The sequence below is a fragment of the Peromyscus maniculatus genome, chromosome 18 (assembly GCF_049852395.1).
Source record: "Peromyscus maniculatus bairdii isolate BWxNUB_F1_BW_parent chromosome 18, HU_Pman_BW_mat_3.1, whole genome shotgun sequence".
Taxonomy (NCBI): domain Eukaryota; kingdom Metazoa; phylum Chordata; class Mammalia; order Rodentia; family Cricetidae; genus Peromyscus; species Peromyscus maniculatus.
Genome location: NC_134869.1, coordinates 11,258,024 through 11,282,737, shown reverse-complemented (window position 1 = coordinate 11,282,737; position 24,714 = coordinate 11,258,024). Strand labels below are relative to the sequence as shown.

Below are 24,714 nucleotides of genomic sequence, written 5' to 3'. Positions count from 1 at the left end.
TTCACTATTCCTGGCAAAGTGGTCAAGCTGCTTAAATGCTTGTATGCTTAACTGCATTTACCAGAACAAAATTCGCTTTGCACCATGTGCCACAGAAGCCACCTTCTAGCTCCCTTCCAGTAACATTTGTCCTCCTCAAATGCTTACACTCGGGTTGTTCAAGACCTCTCCTCGGTTACTTCTGGAAGGCACCTCCTGGATTCGGGTCTCAGCAATCCTCATGTTCTTCCTCAAAACCACAGTAAAAACCATACATGCTTTTTGTTTTTCCTCTTAAAGGCAAAGGCCAGGGTATAACCAACACACATTCCATCTGGATGCCAAATGACCAAGGGGTAAAACCCAAATTCAGCATGTCAGTCAATGTCACTATTAAATAATGAGGTGCTGGAGTAATGAATGACCATGAAATTTAAATTGTAAGCATTTATCAAAATTTCATTATTAGATTGGTTAAAGAAATCATATGTGTGTGTGTGTGTGTGTGTGTGTGTGTGTGTATGTATGCATGTGTGTGTGGTGTATGCATGGACTTTTGTGTGTGCAGGTGCACATGCCCGTTGTGTGTACATGCTCGCAGAGGCCAGGGCACAACAACTTCAGATGTCGTTCCCCAGGTGTCAACGCAGTTGACCAAACACACCCAGCTGACTAGCCAGCAAGTCTCGGGGGTTCCCCTGTCTCTGTCTCCCCAGTCCTGGGGTTACACACGTGCACCGCCACATCTGGCTTTTAAAAACCAGGTTCTGGACCCCACACAGATCCATACACTTGCAAGGCAGGTATTCTGCACACTGGGCTACCTTTCCAGCCCTGGAACTTATTTTTTAATTTTTTAAATTTTATTTGTTTTGCCTGCATGTAAGTCTGTGTGAGGGTATCAGATCTTGGAGTTATAGATAGTTGTTAACTGCCATGTGGGTGCTGGGAATTGAACCCGGGTCCTCTGGAAGAGCAGTCAGTGCTCTTAACCACTGGGCCATCTCTCTCCAGCCCCTTATTTTTAATTTTAAGAGTTGTAAATGCATTTATTGTATTACATCATCACTTGAGAAAAATGTATCCTTAAACCTTGGGTTTGAAAATACAACACAGAAACAGAAGGGGAGGAAAAGAATGAGTTTCCACCCACATGGCAGCACCAGGCCAGTTTCGGAGTCTTTTCAAAAGTGGATAAGAGACTTTAATTGTCGTACGCCATGGAAGAAACACTCATCGTCTTCCAAGCACCTTTGGTTACTCCAGAAGTTTCCAGAAAAATAACCACTTTCTCTGTGGGCAGTGACTGGCTACTAGCAAGTGCTATCATACTTGCACTGTTTTACAGGGTAGAATATTAAGGATCATCCTTTTAAATGTACAGCTTTTCTTCCACATTGGTTTTCTACTGCCATTGTGGTGAGGGGTGTGGAGGGATTGCCTGGTTTTCCTCCCTTTCTTCCCTTTTTTTGAGACAGGGTCTCAGGATGTAGTTCTGGCTGTCCTGGAACATCTATGTAGACCAGGCTAGCTTTGAACTCATAAAATCCACCTGCCTCTGTCTCCTGAGGGCTGGTATTAAAGGCATAAGCCACCACGCCTGGTTGGTTGCTTGGTTTTATATCATGAGACAGGATCTGATGATGTAATCCAGCTGGACTGATTTCTCACATAGCCCTGGCCACCTTGAGACACATGTTCCTCCTGCTTCAACCTCCTAAGTCTCACAGGCACCCACCACCGAGCCTAGCTCCGCCTCCTTGGGGTTTGGCTGTTATTGTTTCTTTCTTTTGTCTTGCTTTTAGATTTTATTTATTTTATGTGTAAAAGTATTTTGCCTGTGTGGTGGTTTGAATAAGAATGGCCCCATAGGCCAAGTGGTGGTGGTGCACACCTTTAGTCCCAGCACTCGGGAGGCAGAGCCAGGCGATCTCTGTGAGTTCAAGGCAGCCTGGTCTATAGAGCGAGATCCAGGACAGGCACCAAAACTACACAGAGAAACCCTGTCTCAAAAAAACCAAAACCAAACCAAACCAAAACAAAACAAAAGAATGGCCTCACAGACTCATATATTTGAATGCTTAGTCACCAGGGAGTGGCATTATTTGAAAGGAGTAAAGGCTTAAGAGATGTGGCCTCATTAGAGGAAGTATATCACCGGGGGTGGGCTCTGAGGTTTCAAAAGCCCATGATAAGCTCAGTCTCTATCTATGGATCAGGTCGTAGCTCTCAGCTAGCACTCCAGCACCTGTCTGCATGCCACCAAACTCCCCATCATGATGGTAATGGACTGAACCTCTGAAACTATAAGCAAGCCCTCAGTTAAATGCTTTCTCTTATAATAGTTGTCTTGGTCATGGTGTGTCTTCACAGCAACAAAACACTGACTAAGGCAGCCTGTGCATACACATATGTACCACACGTATGCTCTCAGAGGTCAGAGAGGGTGCCAGATCCCCTGGAACTGGAGTTAGATGATTATAAACCACCATGTTGGTGCTGGGAATCAAAAGCAGGTCCTCTGTAAGAGCAACAAGTACTCTTAACTCCTGAGCCATCCGTCTAGCCCCTTGGGAGTATTTTGTTTTGTGAGAAGGTCTTTCTGTGCAGCCCTCACAGGCCTTAAACTCACGACAATCCCCCCAGGCCTTAGCTTCCTGAATGCTATGATTTCAGGGTTTTCCAAGTGTGACCAGAAACCCGAAGGTGGGAGTGGAAGAGACAAAAACCTTGGACCAGGGTCTGGCTCTCTCCACAATACTATGTTCCAGAACAGAACCCAGGAAAATCATGAATTCTAAATGTTAGGTTGGGCTTTCAGATCTTAAGAGAAAATTTATTCCCAGGTGGTGGTGGCGCATGCCCTTGTGCCCAGCAATTGGAAGGCAGAGGCAGGTGAATCTCTGAGTTCTAGGCCAGCCTGGTCTACAGAGTGAGTTTCAGGACAGCCAGGGCTATACAGAGAAACCCTGTCTTGAAAAAAACAACAACAACAACAACAACAACAAAAAAGAATAAAATTTTTAAAGTTTTCAAGTTTATTTAATCTTAAACTATGTAAATAAATGCCATATAAAACTCCATTGTATGCTTGCTCCAAGCCCAACTGTTCAAGAAACCATAGCTAAGCTGGGCATGATTGAGCACATCTGTAATACCAGTACTCAGGAGGCAGAGACAGGTAGATCTCTGCGAGTTTGAGGGCATCCTGGTCTACACAGCGAGTTCCAGGACAGCCAGGGCTATGTAGAGACCCTGTCTGAAAACCATATCAAAACAACAAAGAAGATCTGTGGAGAATGCTTATGAAGAGTTGACCCTGGGGCTGGAGAGACGCCTCTGCAGTTAAGAGCACTTGTTGCTCCTGCAGAGAAAGCAGGTTCAATCCCAGCTCCTAAGAAGCTGCTCACAACCATCTGTAACGGCAGTTCCAAGGAAGCTGATGCCCTCTTCTGGCCTCTGGGGGCACTGCATACACATGTTGCACATGTATACATTCAAGCAAAATATTTACACATAAAATTTTTAATAAAAAAAATCCATTGACATTATTACACCGATTAAATGAGGTTTGCAGAATTGTCTTCTCCACTCAGATCCTGATATTACTGATTCACATCATCCTCTCAGAAGGATGAGCTCTGTATATAGATCAGTGATCTCTATAGACGTGACCTACGGCTGCCCTCCTAAATTACCCTTCACCTGCCTTTATTGTCTTCATTCCTCTATGGATGTCTGAAATGATGTTACGGGGATCTTTGGAATAAGCACCTCAGCACCAATGAGAATGAAAGAGAGGAGATGTCGTCACCAGTGGACCGACCCAGGGCAGTTCCAGAAAGGCTTCAATCCCAGGTCGGGTTTGTAGTCTCATGTTATACACAAAACCACAAGGTAGGGCAGGCAAGCAAGATTTTACAGAAGGGTACATGGCGGTCAGCAGGTTGTTAAGGGCAAATAACCATTGTCCAGTCATTCTGTTTCAGGTAGCAAGTGAAGTCATGCTTGGCAAATGGGCAGTATAAGCTGTGCTTTAAGTAAACCACTAGATAAATCAGCATCTAACAACTGATCTGTTCTACCTTATTTTTTACTTCAGATTTATGTCAATTTTATACATGCATGCACCGTCATTCTCATATATTAATGGTCATGCCAGGTGTGGTGGTGCATACCTTCAATCCTAGCACTTGGGAGGCAGAGGCAGGAAGATCTCTGGAGTTTAAGACCAGTTTGGAGTACATAATAATGAGTTCCAGGCCAGCCAGAGCTATAGAATGATACCCTAGCTCAGAGACAGAGACAGAGAGGAGAGGAGAAGAGAGGAAAGAGAAAAAAAAGGAAAGAAAAAGAAAAAAGAAAGAATATTCAGCATTACTTATTTACTTGTGAGTGCTTGCCTCAAGTATGCATACCACATGCTTGGTGCCTGAGGCCAGGAGAGGGCATTGGATCTCCTGGAACTGGAGTCATGGATGGTTGTCTCCCTGTGGTAAGAACTGAAATCTGGTCCCACACAAGTAGGTGCTCTCACCCTGAGCCATTTCTCCAGCTCCCATCATATCTTTCTACAATGACAGGCCATTAGAAAGTGTTTACACATCCAATAACGGATGACAAATCAACGTCAGGGTTATAGACTATAAAAGGATATAGCCATGTACACGTTGGCACATGCCTTTAATCCCAGCACTTAGGAGGCAGAGGCAGGAGGATCTCTGTGAGTTCAGGGCCAGCCTGGTCTATATAGTAAATTTGAGACCCTATCTGGGAAAAAAAGCACAATATATTTAATCTGTGAGATTATAGAAGAGAACACATAGGATTCCAGCTCTATTTTCAACTCTACCAACCACACGCCCATATACACTCTCAGAATTTGACCACTCCATGCATTGCACACTAATCAAAGCTGCCAGCATGGCCTGGCATCAAAGGAGGCAGACATATTGCTGCTTCTGGCGATAAGGGAAAGCAGGCCGATATTCTCAGAGGAGAGAACCCCAAGAATTTTCAGGGCACAACTCTGAGGTCCAGAGACTTACCAGACAGAGAAAACAACCCGCTTACCACACAGGCTCTTCTAAGGAGAGAGGAATAAGTAATACACGTGCTAGGAAGTAGGGAAACCTTACCGCAGTGGATAACCGAGAAGCCAGTGTCATTTCCAAGTTCCCTTTGAGACCAAGAAGTGCAGGGACTAAGATGAAGACTTCAGTCACGTTCTTGAACACCTCCCAGTGCTGTGGAACAAAGAAAACAACCACTCATCAGAACAAGAACAGTTCTAAAGACCCCAGGGTTTATTTCCAACTTTGCATCTCATTTCTTGTTGTTGCCATCACTGCAATTGAGACAGGGTCTCACCACGTGGCCCTGGTTGGCCTGAAACTCAGAGACCTGCCTGCCTCTGCCTCCTGAGTGCTGGGATTGAGGTGTGCACCACCTCACCTGGCTCTGCTTCCATGTTTTAAAGGGCAGCACGGGTTATCTAAATCACGAACATGTACCCTCCTGAGGTCAGGATCGGAGTGACTTGAGAAGATTTGGTTGGTGTTGGCACAACATCTATCATCACTCAATCCCATTCTACAAGTAACACTAATAACTACCACTAACCCTGAGGCTCCTAAGAGTTACTGTGTCATACTTTTTTCGTTTATTGGCAGTACTCAAGATGGAGGAGTCCACAGCCTATCACATACTAGGCAAGCACTCTACCACTGAGCCACATACCAACCCTTGAGTTTTTAAGACGCTCAGGCTGGCCATTAACTGTAGCCCAGCCTTAAGTTTGTGATCCTCATGCCTCTGTTTCACAAATGCTAGATGCCAGACATGTACCACCGTTCCCAGTTACTTTATCATTTCATGGTGACAGAGCCCATGTAGCTAATGGTTAAGGGCTCAGGCTATGGGACTGGGTCATCTGGAATTGAGTCTGGGTTCCAGCACTACTTAGAACAATGTCGCAAGAAAATTACACTGTTGTTATTAAGTTTACAGATGAGGAGAGAAAAATTCCAAGAGGTATAGTGACATTCCCAAGGTCAAAAAGAAAAAAGGAAGGAAGGAAGGAAAAAGAAAAAAGAAAGAAAGAAAACACTGAAAGTTAACATCTGAAGCAACTCATAGTCCTAGGTTCTGGTCCTCATTTTAAAGTAAGAAGCTAAGGGTAGTGTAACACAGGATCATAAAACCACCACTGAACTGGAACTGTGTCTTTTAACACAAGGCGTCACTCTGTAGCTCCGGCTGTCCTCAACTCCCTATACAATGGAACAGGCTGCTCTCAGGCCGTGATGCTCCTGACTCAGCTCCCCCTGGTGTGTCACCATGCCCGGTGAAACAAAACTCATGCCTCTAGGGATGGACCTGTCACAGCTGCCTGAGATCCTGGAGGAGTCGGATCTCAGAGATGTCACCATTTCCATCTATGAAATGAAGATAGCAATAAATGGCCTCAGAAAAACACCATAAATATGGAACAATGATTTCCTGAGTATAGAATCTGTTTTGTGTGATGGAAAAACCCCACAAATGGAACGTACTATCAGGGCATAATATCATGAATGTAATAAATCAATACAATTAATGTAATTAATGAATATCATAAATACAGTCATTGAATGAATAATGTGAGTTTAATCAATGAATACCACAAATGTAATATCATGAGTGTAATTAATGAATATCATGACTGTAATTAAAAAAATAAATTTAAAAAAAAAAGGAAAGAAAAACACCATAAAGTTAACAGATACAAAATTGCTTCCTAAACTGAAAAGATCACATAACTGCTTAATAACACGGAGGGGTATTTTACAGATGCAATTAAAATGGGATTATCCAGCAGGAGACTTCATGAACTGGCATATCTACTCAGGGCAGAAAGACCAGGTCTTTGTCACTGGTAACAGGTGAGAAAGGCAGAAGAAATCCATCAGCTAAGCAGGGAAACCAGACCCCGCTGTTTGCCTGTAAGGTCGCTCTGGGGGTTGCTCCAAATAAAAGAAGACCTGGGACCTAGCAAGTCAGACATCCCATCCATCTTCCTCAGACCCTGGTGGGAATCCATCTGGCGTTCAAAGCTAGTACGGACATGTGAAAAGCACCGGCTGGGTGGGTCAAGGCACTTGTCGACAAGCCCAAGTACCCAAGTTCTACCCCAGACCCCTCAGAGAAGGGGAGAGCCAACCCCTGTAAGTTTTCCTCTGACCTCCACATTAGCACCATATGCACACACACAGCAAGTACAAGTGTAAACGTGTCTCAGTCACTGGGAGCAGGAGTCAAGACCTGCCTGACATATAGGCCCTGGGCACTATCTCCAGCACCACACACAAATGGAGGAGGCGGAGGAGGAGGAGGTGGAGGAGGAGGAAGTGAAGGTGGAGGAGGAGGAAGTGAAGGTGGAGGAGGAGGAAGTGAAGGTGGAGGAGGAGGTGGAGGAGGAGGAGGAGGTGGAGGAGGAGGTGGTGGAGGAGGAAGATGAAGACAAAGAGAGGAGCATTTTGGATGTGGAGATGGGGAACAGAAGTTAGTCTTTATTTTAGCACTACATTGTTTGAACACACTTTAATGAGCATGTGGAAGTTTTTTATTTTAAAACAGAATATTTCAACATACTGCTTGCTTACTGGGCTTTTCTTTTACTTGGTTTATTTTGGGGTTTGTAATAAAGAGTTACTTTCTTTGGAATGTGGGTTCAATCCACAGCATGGGAAAAAAAAGACAATGTTTTGTTTTTGTTTTTTAACTTCTAAAAGAGAAGTTAGCAGAGATAGAGTTCTCAGGTCACTCACTTCACAAAGGAACAAATTAAATCTAAAATAACATTTGAATGCTGGGGATGTCGCTCAGGCTCCTACCACACGATGCTCCCATCTCAGCGCTGCAAAGATAAATGTTTGAGACATGTCAAGCATTTGAATAAAAATACGTGAAGTCAACCAGATGTGGGCACACACCTCTAACCCCAGGTCGGGGGGCCTAAGGCAGGAAAGACTGTAAGTTCAAGGCCAATGAAAGCTAGAGAGTGAGACTCATTGAAAGAGGGAAGCGATGAAGGAAGAGAGGAAAAGAGAAAGGAGGGAAGAAGGGAGGAGAGGGGAGGGGAGGGGAGAGAGGTAGGGAGGGAGGGGAGGAAGGGGTTGGAATGAGTAAGCATAAGAACCTAGATTCAATCCTCAGAACCTATGTTTTAAAAAAGAAAGCCACTTGGGAGTGATAGCACACGCCTGTAATCCCAGCACTTAGGAAGCAGAGGCAATTGGATCTCCGTTAGTTCAAGGCCAGCCTGGTCCATCCAGGATAGGCAAGGTGATGTGGAAATTCCTGTTTCAAATTATTTAATCAATCAATCAATTAATTAATTAAAAAAAACCCAGAAAGCCAAGCATGGTGGCACAGACATAATCCCAATGCAGAGGAGGCCAAAATAGGCCAGGCCTTGGAGCTTCACTGGCTGTCAGCTGAGTCAGCAACTTCCGGGTACAAGTGAGAGGCCCTGCCTCACAAAACAAGGTGGCAAGCATGTAAGGAAGCACACGAGTGAGCACACATGCACGCGCTCGAGTACGTGCTTGCACACACACACACACACACACACACACACACACACACACACGTACGCACGCACGCACGCACGCAATGAACCTAAAGATGAACACTCACCTGTACTACGTCCAAAACCATGCCGGCAGAAACTGTTCCAAACCCAGCCAGCAAGAACGGCACGAGAATCTGCAGAGCCATGATGCCGCTGGACTCCCTCGGTAGCTTCTGGTTTGTTTCCACAATAACATCATCGCCCTCACTGGACAGATCTTCGTCCTGTAGCATGGCGGTGGTTTCCGAAGCCTCCCTCCCATCACAGTAGTTATAGCCGGCGTAGTCGTCATACTTGGGGCTGCAGTTGGCTGGAGCGTGCCCGCTGCCGCCGTGGAAGGCCTGCTCCGAGAACTCGTGGTAGTCCAGATGTGGCTCTGATCTCTTGCCGAAGGTCTGTGCTGCACCTGACAATCCTTCCTGCCAAATGCCATTTGATTTTTTATGCCTGTCTTCCTGGTTCTTCTGGTAAATGACTGGCACCATGCTTAAAAGCAAGTTTAAAAACTTGTCCGACTGAATTGTGTTGAAATTTAAAGTCCAGTCTACAAAGCCTCCTCCAGTGTCTGGACTGCCACTTGTCTTGTGAGTGACAGATCTTCCTTTACTGTGAGTCATATTGTCATCCCAGAAAGCCCTGTATCCTTCAGACTCAAGCTTCGCGAAGCACAGCAGAACCAAAGCCACACCAGCACTTGCCAAAATTAAGCCATCAGCGTTGCTGTATAGAAAGTGTTCCCACTAGTAAAAAAAACATTCAGAAGTTCCAGAGAGGGATTCAATCTGCAAAGAAAAAAAATAAAATTTAAAACTTCGATTAACTACACTTATACTGATTTTCATACAAGCACAGGAGTCACACTCTATTCCATGAGTTGGACGCAGATCTGTTTTGTGACATACAAGTGGTTTTTAATAAAAATACAGTGCAGAGCCGGGCAGCCATGGCACACGCCTTTAATCCCAGCACTCAGGAGGCAGAGGCAGGTGGATCTCTGTGAGTTCAAGGCCAGCTTGGTCTACAGAGCAAGATCCAGGACAGACACCAAAACTACACAGAGAAACCCTGTCTCGATAAACAAACAAACAAACAGACAGACAGACAGACAAACGAAAATACAGTGCAGAAGCCAGGTGCAGTGGTGCACGTCTTTTATTCCAGCACTCAGGAGGCAAAGGTTCAAGGCCAGCCAGGACTACACAGTGAGTTCCAAGCCAGCCAGGACTACACAGTGAAATCCTGCCTCAAAAAACGAAACAAACAAAATACAGAAACGTTTTGTAATTTATATGGTTAAAAGTGTTTTTATGTTTGTATACTTCATGTAACTGAAGCCCGTATGAGGTCTCTGACTGCCTCTGAAGTTCTACAGTGGATACATTTAAGAACGCAGTAATGGCATCTGCTGGACCTGGGGTACACTCACTCTGTGGTAGTAGAACTAAGAAGGCCAATGTAGAGGACTGCCCAAAGATAGAGACCAGCCTCGGCTACATAGTGAGACCGTCTTTCTAACAAAACCAAAAAGAGGAGGAGGAGGAAGAGAGTGATGGCTCAGATCACCATGGAGAGGACGCAAAATTAAACGGTGCTTGTTTCTGTGTTTTGGCACCAAAATAGATAGATAGATAGATAGATAGATAGATAGATAGATAGATAGATAGATAGATAGATAGATAGATAATAGTCTCAGCCACTTATACATGTCAACATAAAAGACTCAATAAAGTATACACCACTGTATTAATTGTAAATACTAACTAATAAGCCATATTCCTTTACTTAAAGGTTATTACACATTTCTCATTAAAATATGAAGAGACTAGCTGGGCAGTGGTGGCACATGCCTATAATCCTAGCACTTGGGAGGCAGAGGCAGGCAGATCTCTGTGAGTTTGAGGCCAGCCTGGTCTACAGGACATGCAGAGAAACCCTGTCTCAAAAAAAAATCAAAAGAAGAAGAGACAAAGCTGACATTTACTGTAAAAACATTTTATAGGTATCCTGAATATAGTACAGGGCATTTATTCCACAAATGAAATTAGTTTAGACTCATCTATCATTCTCACATACCAAAAAAAAAAAAAAAAAAAACATTACATTGACTTAAGAATATATTCTTTTGATTATTTGGGAAATAACTCAAAGAATGATGATAAATACTCAGTCCTTCATTTTGTAAGCCAACCAAAACAAAGCTGGTTAACGCCCTTCCATGCTCCTCAAGTCTGCTGTGGTCTACAGTCCCCAAGTAGGTCTCTGACTAGCTGGTTAGTGACTGCAGTCTCAAAAGACAAACAGATTGCTACTGTAGCTAGTCACCAACTGGCACAGAGCTGCAAGGCTATGGCTCCTGCCCCGGCAGCACCTAACTGCACAGTAACATCATGGCCGTGTCTATCGCAAAGGACCTAGAGGCCTCAGATGTTTCTCAGGAGCACCCAGGCTGTCGTACACTTCCACAGGACACATGGCCCACTGCCTACCACACTGCTCACATACCAAGCTAGACTGTAGGTAACTTAACGACGCTTTCCTTCTTCAGTGTGTCCTCTCCTGGGGTGGGGTGACCGACCACAGGAGAACAGAAGGGGGTCTGTGAGACAAGCAGGTGCTGAGGCCTGGCCTACCTGTTTCATTGTCCCCTCTACTTTAATACTGGGGAAGCCTGGGAACTCCAGACACAGAACATTCTTACCGCATTGGCTCTAAGACCCCAGGCCTCCTGACTCAGAATATCTATGTCTGTATGGGTCCTGTATTCTTTTTAACTTCCCCAGAGGATTATGCTACTGTACTGACTTCCTATGGAGTTACACCAGGAATCTAGTAGCTAGATTGAGTACTACAGTTGGACCTCCATATACCAGGGTTGTTCCACATCTGCAAATCCAGTCAATCACAGATGGAAAACATTTCGGGGAAAGGATGTGTCTAGGGGCTGGTAATATAGCTCATTGGTGCAGTTGCCTAAACATATGTCCTAGATTTAAGACCCGGCACCACAGAAACTGGAATCGGTGGTATATGATGCAATCCCAGCACTTAAGAGGTAGAAGCAGGAGAATCAAAAGTTCAAACTTATCCTCAGATGTATGGAGTTCGAGGCCAGCCTGGGCCACATGAGATCCTGTTTCAAAGTGGGGGGAAGTATCTACTGAACATATACTACTGGTTGTTCTTGTCATAGGTCCCTGAACAACACAGTATACATACAATTTATAAGCTCTGGTCATTTGAATGAGAATGGCCCCCAGAGGCTCACAGATTTGGATACTCAGGCCCCAGCTGATGAGCTGTCAGGTATTAGGATTGGCCTCGCTGGAGGAAGTGTGTGAGGGTGAGCTTTGAGGCTTCAAAAGCCAATGCCAGGCCAGTGTCTCTCTTTGCCTGCTGCCTGAAGATCAGCTACTCCAGCACCATGCCTGCCTGTGTGCCGCCATGTTCCCTGCCCTGATAATAATGGACTAACCCTCTAAAGCTGTAAGCAAGCCTGTCATTAAATGCTTCTTTTATGAGAGCTCCTTGGTCATGGCGTCTCTTCACAGCAATAGAACAGTGACTAAGATATGTGCCATTTATATTATTTCAGGTCTTATTAACAATTTGAGTGCTTTTATTTTCTGTAACCCTGAGGACTGAACACGCTTCAGACCAGCTGTGTAAACAATCAACCTCTGACCTATCACCCCAGCTGTTCTTATTTTTTTTTTTTATTTTGAGGCAGAGTCTCACTAAATTGCACAGGCAGACCTTGAATTTGTAATCCTCCTGCCTCATTCTCCAGAGTAGTTGGAATCATGGGCCTGCACAACCAGGCCCAGATACAGATGACTTCAAGGAGAGAGAGAAGCCAGATGTGGTGGCGCGCACCTTTAGTCCCAGCACTCTGGAGGCAGACCAGCAGATTTCCTTGACTTTGAGGCCAAGCTGGTCTACACAGTTAGTTCCAGGACTGCCAGGGCTACGTAGTGAAACCCTGTCTAAAGAAAGGGGGTGGGGGATGTGAGTCAGAAGTTAAACTTTTCCTGATATCCCTGGTGATTTGCATACACAATCAAGTGTGAGAAGCATTTTCTAATACATTCAATAATATGATCTACCCTGGAGACCAAATGTGAATATAAACTAGTGTTGTGAAACAATCTTTTTGTACACTGTGAAGATGTGCTGCTCTCATTGGTTTAATAAAGAGTTAAATGGCCAATAGCTAGGGAGGAGGTTGTATAGACGGGAAAGCCAGACAGAGAGAATGCTGGGAAGATGAAGGGCAGAATCGCCAGCCGGACACAGAGGAAGCAGGAAGTGTACACAATGAGGTAACAAGTTATGAGCCATGCAGCAGCAAGTAAATTGATGAAAATAGGTTAATTCAAGTTGTAAGAACTAGTTAGTAACAAGACTAAGCTATTGGCCAAGTATTTACAATTAACAATAAGTCTCCGTGTGGTCATTTGAGAGCTGGCTGGTAAGACAAAAATCTGCCTATAAACTAGTATGTAAACAGTGTGAATACACACACAACTAGTCAAAGCAGGAATGGTGATTTGCAGTGGAAGACAACCTGGCATGACCTACTAAAACGGAAGCAGCAGACACCCTACAACCCTAGAATTCCACCCTCAGCACTTACCCTGAAGAAACCCTGTGTAAAATGAAAAGACAAAAAAAGACTAGAGAGAAAGACTGGGCTGCAATGGTTGGCTCCATGACAAGATTCAAGAGAATGGTTTTGTTTGAGGAATGTATAAAAGCACGGGGGCCCTTCATGGGTACCACTTCTGTAGCTTAAGCTTCATGGGTTTAGCAAGCATTTACTACTGTTCTTTGAATCACGCATATGTCTTACAAAAGTGCTTGGGGCTAGAGACCTGGCTCAGTGGTTCACAGCGCTTGGTGCTCTTGCAGAGAACCCAGGTTCAAAGTTCCCAGCTCCAACATGGCTGCTCACAACCACCTGCAACTCCAGCCCCAGGAGATCCAACACCCTCTTCTGATCCTCGGACACCAGGCACACACATGGTGTACATACATACACGGAGACAAAATGCTCATACTCATAGAATAATAACTTTTTTTTTTTAGAGTGCTCCAGCGTGAGTGGTGCTGAGGCAGACCTTACTATTAATCCCAGACATTGCTCCCTTCCTATGAGAGGATGATGAGCTCTACCTGTTGCCATGGTTTCCTAGACACTAATAAGGATGACACATCTTTATCTCCGCTGGCATCGGGTCTAGCCATGATTCATTTGGGCTGATAGAATAAAGGCAGCAGCCACACACACCAGGAAGAATAAGCCAGCTGATCTGACCTCAGATGGCTACTGTCTTTCCTTTAGGAGAGTCTCTCTGACACAATGAGAAACTAAAGGTTCCGATCAATGGTCAAGAGCTTCAAAATAACAGTTTCTGAAGATCTGAATCTCAAAAACCAGAACAATTTCTTCAGAACTTTTACCAAGTTAAAAGTACTTCCTGGGGCCCAGTCAGATGACTCAGCAGCTAAGGGTGATCGGTAGCCCAGTCATACAAGCCGAAGACTCTTGAGTTCAATTTCTGGAACCCACATAAATGTTGAAGGGGAGAATCAACTCTACAAAACTGTCCACTGACCTACACACACACACACACACACACACACACACACACATACACACACACACACACACACACACACACACACACACACACACACGATGATGATGATGATAATAATAGTAACAACAAAAATGATGATGATAAATAAAAGGTTTTGAAAGTTAAAAATACTACACATTTAGGTTGGTGGAAAAGTTCATTCTATGTTCCCTGAAAGTCTTGCTACAGCTCACCACTAGTGAAAGACTTGTGCCAGGGTGACACACTTAATAGAAATAACACCAGACATTCCGCATGAAAGCAGTTTGAATCATGAGAATTTCAGCATTAATGTTAAAATGTTTCTTTTTAAAAGGGAAAAAGGTGTGTTCGAGGCCTGGGCTACCGGTGCTTCATGCATCCGGTCTGTGGGAATGCATCCTGCTCCTTGCACTTTCTCAAGTTTGCTTCAGAAGGGTCATGTCAAACTAAACTCGCCAATAGCAAGCAAATTACTTCCTTGTTTTACTTAAAAAAGCTTAACTCCTTTAATAATATCCACTAAGTACTTAATTGTATAGAAGGTTCTAGAGACAAGGATTGGCTCTATTTAATTTGCTTTATACAGCACCCAAACATCAGAATAATGCCATGGCTGCTCAATTTTCCTTTAAAGACCCAAATCAAAATAAATGTAAGTCCTCACCAATCAATCAGTATCTCTACCACTTTCTCTCCCTTCCTCTCTCCCTCCTTCCTTCCTTCTTTTCTTCTCCTTCTCTGTCCCTCAATCTATTTCCCCTCCCCTCTCTCCAAGACAAAGTCTCACTGTGTAAACCAGGCTGGCCAGGAAATCACTATGTAGACCAGGCTGTCCTAGTACTCAAAGAGATCTGCCTGGGATTCATGCTGGGACTAAAGGTGGACACCACCAGGCCCAGCCCATTTCTCATTTTTTTTTTTTTTTTGGTTTTTCGAGACAGGGTTTCTCTGCGTAGTTTTGCGCCTTTCCTGGAGCTCACTTGGTAGCCCAGGCTGGCCTCGAACTCACAGCGATCCGCCTAGCTCTGCCTCCCGAGTGCTGGGATTAAAGGCGTGCGCCACCACCGCCCGGCCCATTTCTCATTTTTAACCCTTTGATTTCATTATTCTTACCCACTGGACTCCCTACAATGTTTTTGCAGGTGACCTAGACTAACCAAAATCTGCTCTAAGCGTGTGTGTGTGTGTGTGTGTGTGTGTGTGTGTGTGTGTGTGTGTTTTCTCCTGAACTGAACACAGGTCCTGGCCCATGCTAGGTAAGCAATCTATCAACTGAGCTCTATTCCCAGACTCCTTTACAGTTCCCTCACTTCTATACTCTCTACCATACTGTCCCTAACACCCGGATCTTTTGCCTAATTCAAAGGCCCGAGTGAAAGTATGCCACTTCAAGAAAATCTCCCAGATTAACGCACAGAGAGTAGAGAGCCGCAAACGTTAAAATGACCCAAACACAGTTAGCATCCCCCTCCCGCTCCTTCGATGCTGTGACTGACCCGACAAAGCAGCTCAGGGGAGGAAGGTTTATCTGACGCACAGTAGGAAAGACAGGAATCAGGAACATGATGTACATGGCCGAGGGGGATCCAGTCAGGAGGCAGGCAGAATGCATGTGCTCAACCTGATTTCCGTTTTTACTCAATTTGACCCAGTCCACAAAACTGCGCCCCCATATCCCGGGTTTATCTTCCCTCTTCAGTACACATTTCTGGATGTCTTCATTGTCACACCCAGAGATGTGTTTCCATGGTGATTACAAATCCAATCGAGCTGACAGTGAAAAATAGCCATTACATCACACTGTTCATAATTTTTATTTCAGGTTTTTGTTTCTCAGACAGTATCTCATTCTACAGCCCTGGCTGGCCTGGAACTCTTCACATATACCAAGCTGGCCTCAAACTTGCAGCAAACCTCCTGCCTCTGCCTCCTGAGTGCTGGGGTTACAGGTGCACACTACCACATAGAGCCCCGTTTACATTTTTTTGTTTGTTTTTGTTTTGTTTTGTTTTTTGAGACGAGTTTCTCTGTGTAATAGCCCTGGTCATCCTGAACTTGCTCTGTAGACCAGGCTGGCCTCAAACTCACAGAGATAGATCCGCCTGCCTCTGCCTCCTGAGTGCTGAGGTTAAAGACATGTGCCACCACACCCAGCTACACTTTTTAAAAATAACTTGTTAGAGTTACAAGTATCCATTTAGGGGGTCTGGAGAGATGGTTCAGAGGCTAAGAGGTCCTGAGTTCAAATCCCAGCAACCACAGGGTGGCTCACAACCATCTGTAATGAGATCTGGTGCCCTCTTCTGGCCTGCAGGGATACATGTAAGCAGAACACTGGATACATAATAAATAAAAATCTTTTTTAAAAAGTATCCACTTAGTCTCCCACTACCAGTTCTTATGTGTCAGCAGGCACCTTGTACTTCCTGTGATATGTAAGTAGTTCTTGGCTCCCATAGGTTAAAACCCAAATTGGCCTTGGGTGTGGTGGTTCACACCTGTAACCCAAGGCGCCAGAGAGGTGAGACAAGAGCACTAATGGCCCAAGACCAGGCTGAGTAATTTAGCAAGACATCTAAGAACAATGGGGCTGGGGGTGTAGGTGAGTGGTAGAGCGCTTGTCTACCACGCACAGGTCTGTAAGGAAGTAAACAACATGGCAGTGTGAAGGAGCTCTCCACCATTCCAGATGTGCTCTTTGTGTTGTCGCCATGGGCCGTGGCATCCAGTTAGAATGTTCAGAGATGGGGGCAGATGGATGACTTTCTTCTGCTGCTGCAGCTGCAGCTCAAGGAAAAAAAATCTATTCCCAGGCAAAAGTGTAAAGAATGAGGGGCTGAGTCAGCAACTATCCTGTGCATATAGGTGAAAAACAGGGATGTTACAATAACTTACATGCTTTACCTATCATTATTTTATTCAGCTGATTTACAAGTTCTCAGAAATATAAGAATTAATATTCCCCCAAACACTGTCCTGCCTGATTATGTTTACCTCTAACGTGCAATTAAAAAACGTGTTCTGCTCCAACACCCACCTCAGGCAGCTCAGACTGTCTCCACTAACAGCTCCAGGGGAATCTAACGCCTTTAGCTTTAGGCCCCACGGGCATCTGCACTTACATGTACACACAGTGCACCCATGTGCACACACACACACACAGACACACACACACACACACACAGACACACATTTAAATATTATTCTATTTAAAGGTATTATTTATTTTAAAGAAAAGAGCAGCATCTCCTTTGGGACTAAAGTACACAGAGCCTGCATCTAAGAAACATCTTGGTTTTGTTAGCCAAATGGAACCTTTCCACCTGAACTGAATTCAAGAACTCACAAGTTTGACTTAGGTAATTGGAGGTGACGTCAACTTTCTCGACAACTTGGGGAAAATTCAAGAAGCATGAAAGGGCAACTGGCCACCATACAACACTCTGGGGCCCTGGATGCTGCACAGACAGAAGGCTGAGGTGCTCCAGGCCTGAGTCAGTGGTGACTCAACAGCAGCCAGTGCCAGCCGACTACCGGAAAACGTCCAATGCGGCAGCCCGAGAGCTCTGCGTAGCTGGAAGGCACTTGTAAGACTGTGTAGAGGCCTGGGAAATAATAGCGAAGACAACAAACCCTTCGTGTGCTCAATCTCAGACTTTTCAAATGACAGGAGACCCAGAGAAGCCAGTTTCGTTGTCAGGACCACAATCTCCAGCATATTCTCCTCCTCCTCCTCCTCCTCCTCCTCCTCCTCCTCCTCCTCCTCTCTCTCTCTCTCTCTCTCTCTCTCTCTCTCTCTCTGGGGGGGATTTTTAAAAAAGAAAAGACGGGGAGGTTGGGGATTTAGCTCAGTGGTAGAGCACTTGCCTAGCAAGTGCGCTCTGGAAAAAAAAAAGAAAGAAAAAAGAAAAGATGGATCAGCCATTAAAGGCTAGACTCACAACTAGAAATATAAAAAAAAAATAAATATACTTGGAACTTGGAACACAGATACACCAAAAACATGTTAAAGGCTGAGAATGTGCACCTGTGGTCTGTGCCGCTGGTGGATAAAGGCCAGAATTCAAGGCCATCATGGGCAAGATCCCCCTCTTAAAGGGTGGCAGGGAGCAATGATGGATACACCTGCGATCCCAGTACCACGGGAGGGGGGGGGTTACAAATTCAAGCCTAAATCAAGCTGCTTAATAAAACCCATCTCAAAAAAAAAAAAAAAACATCAAATCAACAGATCAACTAACATGCAATCAACTCTTAAATCACCTCATATTTACTAAGAAAATGTTGACAGAATAAATACAGATGTGTCCACAGAATGAGAAGGACCACGTAAACATAGTACTCCACCAAGTACCCTTTGTTAGGTCATATCTAGCCCCTGTCAAAACAACCAGCTGAAATGTGAAAAATCATCTAAACATAATTATGCATAAGCAGTTATTTTTAATTTAAGAAGCAGGGCTGGGTGTGGGTACTAGGGTGGGAAAGGCAGATCTCTGTGAGTTCAAGGCCAGCGTGATCTACAAAGTGAGTTCCAGGACAGCTGGGACTACACAGAGAGATCCTGTCACAAAATGAAGAGGGCTAGAGAGATGGCTCAGTAGTTAAGAACACTGGCTACTCTTCCAGAGGACCCAGGTTCAATTCCCAGCAACCACATGACCGCTCCCAACTGTCTATTAACTTTAGTTACAGGGGATCAGACACCCTCATAGACATACAAGCAAAACACCAATGCAATCAAAATAAAAATGTAAGTCATTTTTTAAAAGGCAAAAGAAATAAAAAGAGAGGCAAGCAATCACGAGAAGGAATCATGCAGCTAACTGACACAGGCTTGTAACGGCAGAGAAGGTGGATCACAGAACTGTTTTGAGTTGAAAAACTGCTTTTAAACAACCACACTTCTACAGTGCTGTCTTAAATATTCTTACATGTAGTCTGTAAAAACTGCCAAAATATACTCTCTTGCAACTAACATGTAAAGTTCATTATTTACTTGCAGTTTTGGAGAATATACACCACTTAGCACCCCATATAAAGGCACAGTAAACTTTATTCAGAAACTATACACGAGGTATTGCTACTGAAGCCTGGGGGGGGGCATTCTGTTCTGTTTTTAGATTTCTTTCTCTTTCTTTTTTCTTCCTTCTTTCCTTCCTTCCTTCCTTCCTTCCTTCCTTCCTTCCTTCCTTTTTAAATGTGTATGTGCATCTGTGTGAGTGTATGCTTTGGATGTGTGGGTACCACAGAGACCAGAAGAGCTGGAATTAGAAGCAGCTGAGAGCCATCCAATGTGGGTTCTGGGAACCAAACTCTGGTCTTCTGCGGGGAGCATTTACTCTTAATGACTGAGCCCTCTGCAGCCTAGACTTCTGTTTCTTTGACATGAGGTCTCACTATCTAGCTCTGGCTAGCCTTGAACTCAGAAATTTGCCTTGTGAGTGCTGGGATTAAAGAAATGCAACATTAAACCTATGGTGGGCCTGTTTTTTGAGACAAGATCTTATGTAGCCCAGGTTGGCCTTAAAATCTCCAAGGATGCCTCCTCCTCTACTTCCTAAGTGTTAGAATGGAAGACTCGACACCACATCTTGCTGAAAACTCGATTGTTTTGCTTTTCTCTAATGAAAGTCAAAACATCTGTTTTTCACTTCATAGTAAGGAAACTTCTGGTCACACCTGAAGCTCAAAGTCACCATCAACTTACTCATCTAATACATTCCTATTTCTATTTTTGCTACTACTGATTCTATACGTCTATTTTTTTTTTGTTGCTGTTTCTTGAGAGATGGTCTTACCATACACACACACACACACACACACACACACACACACACACACACACACACACACATACATCTTTGGCTGGCCTGGAACTCACAGATATCCACCTGCCTCTGGCTCCCATGGCCAACTATACTTCTTTTTTAAAACTAATGTGTAGCCAAGTGTAGAATTACCGTAAGTTTGAGGTCAGCCTGGGCCACATAGTGAGTTCCAAGTCCAACCTGGACTACAATTCAGATAATGCCTCAAATATAAATAAAAATTGTGTGTATTGTGTATATGTGTGAAATTGACTAAAAAAAAAAAACTTCAAGTCAGATCAGTACTTCTCATAAGGTGATTCTACAAGCTGACTCAACACTTACCTGTGACAGGATGGCATATGTAAGAATAATATGAATCACATTTCCTCAGTTTCCCCAGCTCTTGGAGCCCTGAACAGATGTATGTAGAGACTAGGAGACAGCAGTTCACCAGTGAGAATCGGTTGTTACTGGTAATGCACACCAACACACACTTTATACACTGCCTTTTCACGTACCACATTCCACCCCTTTAGTGTTTTGATTCTCTCTAGTCCTTTGACAAGCTGTGGTATAAAAACAAACCAACAACCTGGGAGGTGAGAGATCAGGCTGTTCATCTCCCCAACACTTCCTCTAATGACCACTGTGATCCTGATCTAGAGGACAGCTCCGACCTTTCTAAACGGATATCCCATGGTCACCCCTCACTCCTCAGATCAATTCTTTTCTCTTTTTTCTTTGCTTGAGTCCAGTCTCAGATAATCCATGTGGGCCTTGAACTTGTCAAGCAGACAAGGAGAACTTTGAACTCTTGACCCTCCTCCTTCCACCTCCCAAATGCTGAGACTACAGACGTCTCCTACAGTGTTTGGCATTCCTGCTTGAATCCTGTTAGCTACACCACTCCCTTCACACTGAGTCCAAAACTAAAAGCATGCAACCTTCATTAAATCTGGCCCCTCCATTTCCTTTCTAGCTCCCCATCTTCAGCCCCTGGTTGTTTTGTTTGCTTCTTGCCACAGGGTCTCACCAGAGTCCAGGCTGGCCTCAAACTCACAATCCTCCCGCCTGCCTCAGCCTGCAGAGTGCTGAGATCACAAGTGTGTGGCACCATGCCCAACTTAATTGCTTCTTTCCAATAATTAGTTATAACAGAAATTACTATTAAAAAAAAAGAATAATATGAATCACATTTCCTGAGTTTCCCCAGCTCTTGGAGCCCTGAACAGATGTATGGAGAGACTAAGAAACAGTAGTTCATCAGTGAGAATTGGTTGTTACTGGTAACGCACACCAACGCACACTTTATACACTGCCTTTTCACATACCACACTCCATCCACCCCCACCCCCTTTAGTGTTCAATTTTTTTCAATGTAAACCCACTTCTGAAACCAACTTAAAACCTGTATTTGACTCACTGTATAATCAAACTCAAAGGTAAAATAAAACCTTCCAGAATGGCCGCCAGGTACAGAAAAGATGCCAACAGGTCAAAGTTCAGAATGGATAAAGAGAGAAAGAGATCAAGAAAGGACAAAGCCAACATAACAAAGTTTAAAAGAGAAACCAAAAAAAGATTTCTTGCTACATGTACAGTTTCCATTTTTATTCTCTATTTTAAGATTTAAAATGTCCCATAAAAAGTTGTATACACATGTATGAAAATGTCATGACGAATTCCAGTATTCTGTAGGCTAGCTGAAAATGATACAAAGTCTGATCACTTTCATAGTCCAAATGTCTACTTAGCACTTGTAGTCTCCCGAGAGCCTTTTCTCATTTTCTGTCCTGAACAAGCAGGACGCCCACAGGATCAAGCCCCAGGCCCTGAAGTACCTCACCTCCTTAGGTGGAGAGATGAGTGACACAGGACGGCTCCCACACTGAAGCAGGTCTAACTCAGACAACGATGGCCATCACCTTCCCAAACAGGGACACCTTCACAGGGGCACCTTCCGGGGGGATGAGACCAGACCTCACAGCCCGCAGCTATGCGTTCCTGGTCAGCTCAGGTGCTCAAACTCACTAGGAACGTCTACACGCTGATTAGGCCAATTAGAGGGACCCAGTGTGTCCGGTTACTCAATTATCTTGGCATCAAATTGAAACGACCTGGCCTTTCCTATCTTTACTCTGGCAATCACATCTCTCTTCTACCTTTGGTCAAGGCTAAGTATTTCTTAGTTGACTATCAGTTGATAAAAAACAAAACAAGCCAAACAAAACAAAAACCAAGGCACCCTTGGCCAAAGGTTTCCCAGCACAACTCCAAGTTGAAGGTTAAGACCGCTCCCTTACACCAGGCCTGCCCAGGACAAGCTCTCAGCAGTCAGTGGGGATGAGGGAGGGGCTCATGGATCCTACCCCTTACTGGTCAACTACTGCTGACTGGCAGCCTCTGGAGGAGGGGCCATTGTCTTAAGTTGTGTACCACTCACTGTCAGAACTTGCCCCAACTCAGCTCCAGTGGATATTTATTTCCAATCCCATGGCCACACAGACCCAGTTGGACAAACCCCGACGAGAGACACAGACAAAACAAAAAGACATGAAGGCAGGAAAGGGAAGGCAGGGGAACGCGCAATCACAATGCATTATGTACATGTATGAAACTGTCCAAGAACATACTCAAAAACCTACTCCCTAATTCTGCAGCACAGCACTCTTAATTTTGTCACACAGATTATCTGCAGGGTAAATAAAGAGTTACAGAAAAAGGAAACTATTGTGGGAGTGAACTCTCCAGACAATCATTCTTGGCACACTGTTCTCAGGTCCAGAGATGGTAGAAATGACAGCAGACCCAGGGGACACAGGCCAGTCTTTATCAGAACATCTTCGTAAGCTAGGTGGGAGGTACTGCGCTGACTAGGAACTGGCCCGCTGAGCCAAGCCCTGGTCATAAGCCTGAGTCAGGCTTGAGCTGGCTCAAGTTTGTGGGTAGCCCAGGCTGTGGAGGAGTTCCGGCCACTTTGAGATACATGGTCAGATGTGTCTCAAAAACAAAAGGGGGATGTAGTGCTTGCCTAGCATGTCCTGGATTCAAACCCTGCCTAACAAACAAACAAACAAACAAACAAAAACCTGGGGGAAGCCGGGCAGTGGTGATGCACGCCTTTAATCTCAGCACTCGGGAGGCAGAGGCAGGAGGATTTCTGGGCTACAGAGTGAGTTCCAGGAAAGGTGCAAAGCTACACAGAGAAACTTTGTCTTGACAAAACAAAAAACAAACAACAACAAAAACCTGCGGGGGGGGGGGGGGGGGTTGGGGGGGGAGTACATTCATCCGCTGAACAGCGTTAGCTGTTAAGGAAGCACAGCAGTCTTTTAGGTTGTTTGCCTGTGTGGGGGGTGTGGGTTGGACCCAGGAGCACATGCATGCTAAGAACATGCTCTACCACTAAGTTACGCTGGATGGAAGCAGGGTGCTCTCAAAGGAAACATCACTAATGTAGGAAGGTTAGAGAACAGAGATCTCTAACTTATTTTTTGAAATAATTTTAAAAATTACTATAAAAATGCTTTTAAGATAGGGTCCTGCTATGCAGTTCAGGCTATCCTGGAATTTGCCCAGGCCGGCCTCTTGCTATATATTCATAACTTACACTTGGGAAATTGAGTCACAAGGGGTCTAAGTAATATTCCCACAGTTATAAAGTCAGCAAGATGTTCAGGGCTTTCTGACTCGGCAGCGGGTGACATGGAAGCCACTGTGGTGTCCCAGATGTTCCTGTAGCCAGCACATAGATAGGCCAATGGTCCAAAGAGTCCACTCTGGTTCACAGGTGAACTCACTTGGTATTATCATCTACTAAGTAATAAGTGAACACATGTTTTCTGACAGCTCAGACATGCATGCCACAGCGGTCTTGTTTCTACGTGTCACGTGAAGCAGACGAAGCACCTACTCCCTGCACCCAATTACTCAGCTCTGTGCCTGTCTACGAGCTCTTGATACAAAATTCCATGCACTCCCCGGGACTTGACAAATGTGCCCACCAGACTGAAAGCTTTAAAGGACAAGTAGGATTCAAAGAAATTGGGGTGTGGGGAGGACAAACAGGAGAAGGGGATACAATGGCGGACAGACAGAAAGCCATACACAGAAGGACAAACAGAAGGGGGATACAGTGGCGGACAGACAGAAAAACACACTCAGAGAACGGCAAGGGTTGAAGTCACACACTCAAGTGACCAGACATCGAATCGGCTGGTCATCCAGAGAAGACCTGGAATTCCTAGCCAGGAGGAAAGCACAGAGCCATCTAAGTGCTCAAAGCATTTACCCCTGGGGGAAGAGCCAGGGAGCCGGTGAAATCCCTTCAAAGGGCCAGCACATTTTAATGAATCATTTCCCTAGAGCTGACTCTCTCAACTAAATTACACTGCAATGAAATGAGCAAGTTCGTGCATAATACTTTCCAACGTCTGAGTTACTCGGGGATAATTACACAGCGCCAGTGCCATGGCTCAGTGGATAAAGGCGCTTGCCACTGGGCCTGAAGACCTGAATTTGATTGCCAAGACCCACATGGTGTAAGGTGGGAACCCACTCCTGCAAGGTGTCCTCAGTCCTCCGCCTGTGCCCCTGAGACACACCCCACACACCACACACACACACACACACACACACACACGCACGCACGCACGCACGCACGCACGCACGCACGCACGCACGCGCG

At 44.8% G+C, this 24,714-nt stretch overlaps 1 protein-coding gene across 7 annotated transcripts in view; it reads right to left on the bottom strand.

Annotated features, from left to right (window-relative positions):
- Positions 1 to 24,714, bottom strand: part of Slc41a2 (solute carrier family 41 member 2) — a 120,764-nt gene that overhangs the window by 87,781 nt on the left and 8,269 nt on the right. For 5 of the 7 annotated variants that reach the window (XM_076554541.1, XM_076554538.1, XM_076554542.1 and 2 more), the window contains exons 2-3: positions 8,659 to 9,375; positions 5,118 to 5,225 (exon numbers count right to left, since the gene is read on the bottom strand). In XM_076554541.1, coding sequence (XP_076410656.1) covers positions 5,118 to 5,225; positions 8,659 to 9,210 — 660 coding nt within the window. In that variant the 5' untranslated portion in view covers positions 9,211 to 9,375. Of the gene's footprint in view, positions 1 to 5,117; positions 5,226 to 8,658; positions 9,376 to 21,873; positions 22,077 to 24,714 lie in introns of those variants that run through there. The other 2 variants (XR_013045801.1, XM_076554537.1) reach the window with 1 other exon arrangement.